The sequence below is a fragment of the Empidonax traillii genome, unplaced genomic scaffold (genome assembly GCF_003031625.1).
Source record: "Empidonax traillii isolate 1590-97213 ecotype Southwest subspecies unplaced genomic scaffold, ASM303162v1 scaffold2575:size21551, whole genome shotgun sequence".
NCBI classification, from domain to species: Eukaryota; Metazoa; Chordata; class Aves; order Passeriformes; family Tyrannidae; genus Empidonax; species Empidonax traillii.
The window spans coordinates 15,418-18,816 of record NW_020957768.1 but is presented as its reverse complement, the minus strand read 5'-3'; the positions used below and the strand labels follow the sequence as shown (position 1 = coordinate 18,816).

At 59.3% G+C, this 3,399-nt stretch overlaps 1 protein-coding gene across 1 annotated transcript in view; it reads left to right on the top strand.

The window, feature by feature from the left end:
* The window catches only part of LOC114072068 (non-receptor tyrosine-protein kinase TYK2-like), a gene marked incomplete at its 5' end in the record, with an annotated part of 4,196 nt that extends 2,731 nt beyond the window's left edge, over positions 1 to 1,465 (top strand). The window contains 4 exons of the mRNA XM_027909988.1: positions 21 to 203; positions 468 to 585; positions 940 to 1,050; positions 1,247 to 1,465. Of these exons, the coding sequence (XP_027765789.1) occupies positions 21 to 203; positions 468 to 585; positions 940 to 1,050; positions 1,247 to 1,381 (547 nt within the window). The remainder of the gene's footprint in view (positions 1 to 20; positions 204 to 467; positions 586 to 939; positions 1,051 to 1,246) is intronic.
* Positions 1,466 to 3,399: the final 1,934 nt, after the last annotated feature.

Sequence of the window (3,399 nt, the reverse complement as noted above, 5' to 3'; positions counted from 1 at the left end):
CCCTCTTTCCCCCCCCTTTCCCCCCCCCAGGGCATGTCGTACCTGCACTCCCTGCACTACATCCACCGGGACCTGGCGGCTCGGAACGTGCTGCTGGAGAACGAGCAGGTGGTGAAGATCGGGGACTTCGGGCTGGCCAAGGCCGTCCCCGAGGGCCACGACTACTACCGGGTGCGGGAGGACGGCGACAGCCCCGTCTTCTGGTGAGTTCTGGGGTCCCAGACGGGGCTGGGATCCATTCCTGACCCCCAGAGCTTATCCAGGGCCTCTGGAACTGCATCCCACCCCATGGAGAGCCCAGGAACTATCCCCGACCCCCAGAGCTGCTCCGGAGCCTCTGGAATTGCATCCCTTCCCCCCAACCCCCAGAGCTTCTCCAGAGGCTCTGGAATTGCCCCCCTTCCCCAGATTGCCTGGAATTGCCTGGAATTGCCTGGAATTCCCAGAATTCCCACCCTGCTCTCCAGGTACGCCCCGGAATGCCTCAAGGAGTCCAAGTTCTACTTCGCCTCCGACGTTTGGTCCTTCGGGGTCACCCTCTACGAGATCCTGACCCGCTGCGAGCCCGGGAGCAGCCCCCCCGCTGTGAGTATCCCACCGGGAATTCCCTGGGAATCCCTGGGAGCAGCCCCCCCGCTGTGAGTATCCCACCGGGAATTCCCTGGGAATTCCTGGGAGCAGCCCCCCCGCCGTGAGTATCCCACCGGGAATTCCCGGGAAATCTCAGCCCCAGGGATGGGGAGCTGAGGGTTTGGGGGCTCTCCAAGGTCAGGGGTGGGGAAAGGTCACCGGGATTGGGATCTCCAGGGGTGGGATACTCAAGGTGTGGGGTCTCCAAGATTTGGGGGGGATTCCCAAAGTTTTTTGGGATTCCCAAGGCTGGGGAGTCCCCAGGACTGGGCTCTCCAAGGATTTTTTTTTTTTCCCCCTTCCCGGCAGAAATTCCTGGAGCTGATCGGAGCCACCCAGGGGCAGATGACGGTGCTGAGGCTGGTGGAGCTCCTGGAGAGGGGGAAGAGGCTCCCGATCCCAAAGGATTGTCCCTGCGAGGTGGGAAAGGCAGGGAATGGGGAGGGGAGAAAGGGGTGGAGTGAGAAAGGAGAGGAGGAAAAACAAGGAAGGGGAGGAAGAAATCGGGAAAGGCTTCACGTTCCTGCAGGGAAGAGGAGGGAGGGGGAAGTTGGGGGGCCCTTTTCCGGGATTTTTCCCGCTTTTTCACCCTGTTTTTGCTCCCCCCCTCCCCCAGATTTACCGGCTGATGAAGAACTGCTGGGAGGCAGAAGCTTCTTTCCGCCCTTCCTTCCACAACCTCATCCCGATCCTCAGGAACTTCCAGGAGAAATACCGGGCTCAGGCCCCCTCCGTCTTCAACCTCTGCTGAGATTCCTCCCCCCTCGAGAATTCCATGGAATGGGGTGGAAAATGCCACAAAAAACCTCCATGGATTATGGGGAAGGACCCCCCCTCGCCCCCCCAAAAAAATAATTCCATGGAGAGGTAGAGACACCCTAAAAATTCCATGGATGGGGGAAAAGAACCCAAAAAAATTCCGTGGAGTTGGGGGGGGGGGGAAACACCCCCATGGACTCTGGATTCCCGTTTTCCCGGCAGGATGAGGAAATTCCGGGATGTGGAGACGGAGCAGCACCAATGGAGAGGGGGATGGGGGGTGGAATCCTCCTCTGTCTCCAAAAATTCCAGATATTTCTCTCCCCACCCCAAAATTCCGAACACTGTGAATGAGACTGTGGGGACGAGGATTTTTGGGGAAAAGGGGGTGGATTTATTGGGGGGGATTTATGGAATTCTGGCCTTATTTCCCCCCCGCTCAGTTCATTCCTTGAGGGGGGGGTTGTCCTGACCCCAAATTTTGGGGGAGGGTCGTTTTTTTGGGATGAGGGGAGGGGAGGGGGGGGGGCTGGATCTCCTTCTTTCCCACCAGGAATTTGGGGCCCCCTCCCAAAAAAAAGGGCGGTTCAGCAAAAGGAATATGGCACTTTATCAGGATTTTGGGAGGGGTCTCGGGACCCTCCCCCAACTTTTGCCTTGGGAGGGTTTGGGGAGGAGGGGGGCTCAAAATTCCCCCATCCCCACATTCCCTGTTATTTATTGTCTGTTATTCCCTCCCCACTGGGATTTTGGGGGGGGATCCCCCAGCATTTGGGGTCCTGGATTTGGGACTCTCTGGATTTAGGGGGTCGTGGGGGGGAGGTACCCAGGGGGGGAGGGGTTGGATTTGGGGGGATCCCTCTGGGATTTGGGGTCTTGGATTTGGGACCGCCCCCCAGGATTTCGGGGTTCAGGGTCTCCGCCTTAACCTTCCCCTTATCAAATAAAGGATGGAAAAGCCCTCCCTGGTCTCTCTGCTCTGGAAATAGGGGGGGTATTTTAGGGTCTTTTGGGGGTGGGGTTGGGGTTTCCTTGGGATATTTGGGAGGATATTTTGGGGTCCCTTTGGGATATTTTGGGGTCCCTTTGGGATATTTCGGGGCCCTCTGAGGGTACCTTGGCATACTTTGGGTCCCTGAGGGGGGAATCAAAAGTCGCGCCTCCGTCCCCTCACCACCCACCCAACCAATCCCGCCCCTCGACCTTCATTATTCCCCCCTCCCCACCCAATCACCGCCTCTCACACAAAACCCCCCTCACCGCCCACCAATCACACCCCGCGACACATCCCCCCCTCAGAGCGCTCCTCCAATGGGGAGGCGCGTTGCTGGGGGGGTGGGTTCCCCGGTGGCGGCGGCGGCGGGGCCAAGATGGCGGCGGCGTCTGAGGGGAGCGGGCCCGGAGCGGGACCCGGGCGGGACCCCCGAGCGGAGCCCCGGGAGGAGCCCCGGGAGGAGCCGCCGGCGGGGCCCGAGCTCAGCCCCGAGGAGGAGCTGCCGCCGCTGAGCCCCGCCGAGGTGCGGAGCCGCCTGGAGCACAGCGAGCGGCAGCTCCGCAACCGGCGCAAGGTGCTCATCAAGGGGCTGCCCCCAGACGTGACCAACCAGGTGAGCGGCGACGGGATCAGGAACGGGATGGAGGCTGGAGCTTTTTTCCCCTCCGACCCCCCGATTCCTTTTTTTTTTAATCCCCCCCCCCCAAAAAAAAAAAAAAAAACAAAACAAAACATTCGTGGGAAATGCCTCGTGGGTTTTTTTTCTTTTTTTTTTTTTTTTGCAGGAAGTCCACGAGCTGCTGAGCGACTACGAGCTCAAGTATTGCTTCGTGGACAAGCACAAAGGAACGGGTGAGGAGCAGCCCCTGGAATTCCGGGATCAGCTGATGGAGGATGGGGCGGGTTCCTTGGGAGAGGGAACAACCTGGGATGCTTTCCCAAGCCTTTCCTTTTCCCAGGGATCCTTTTCTTTCCCAGGCACTGTGTCCTTTGTCAAGGATTGTTTCCTTTCCCAA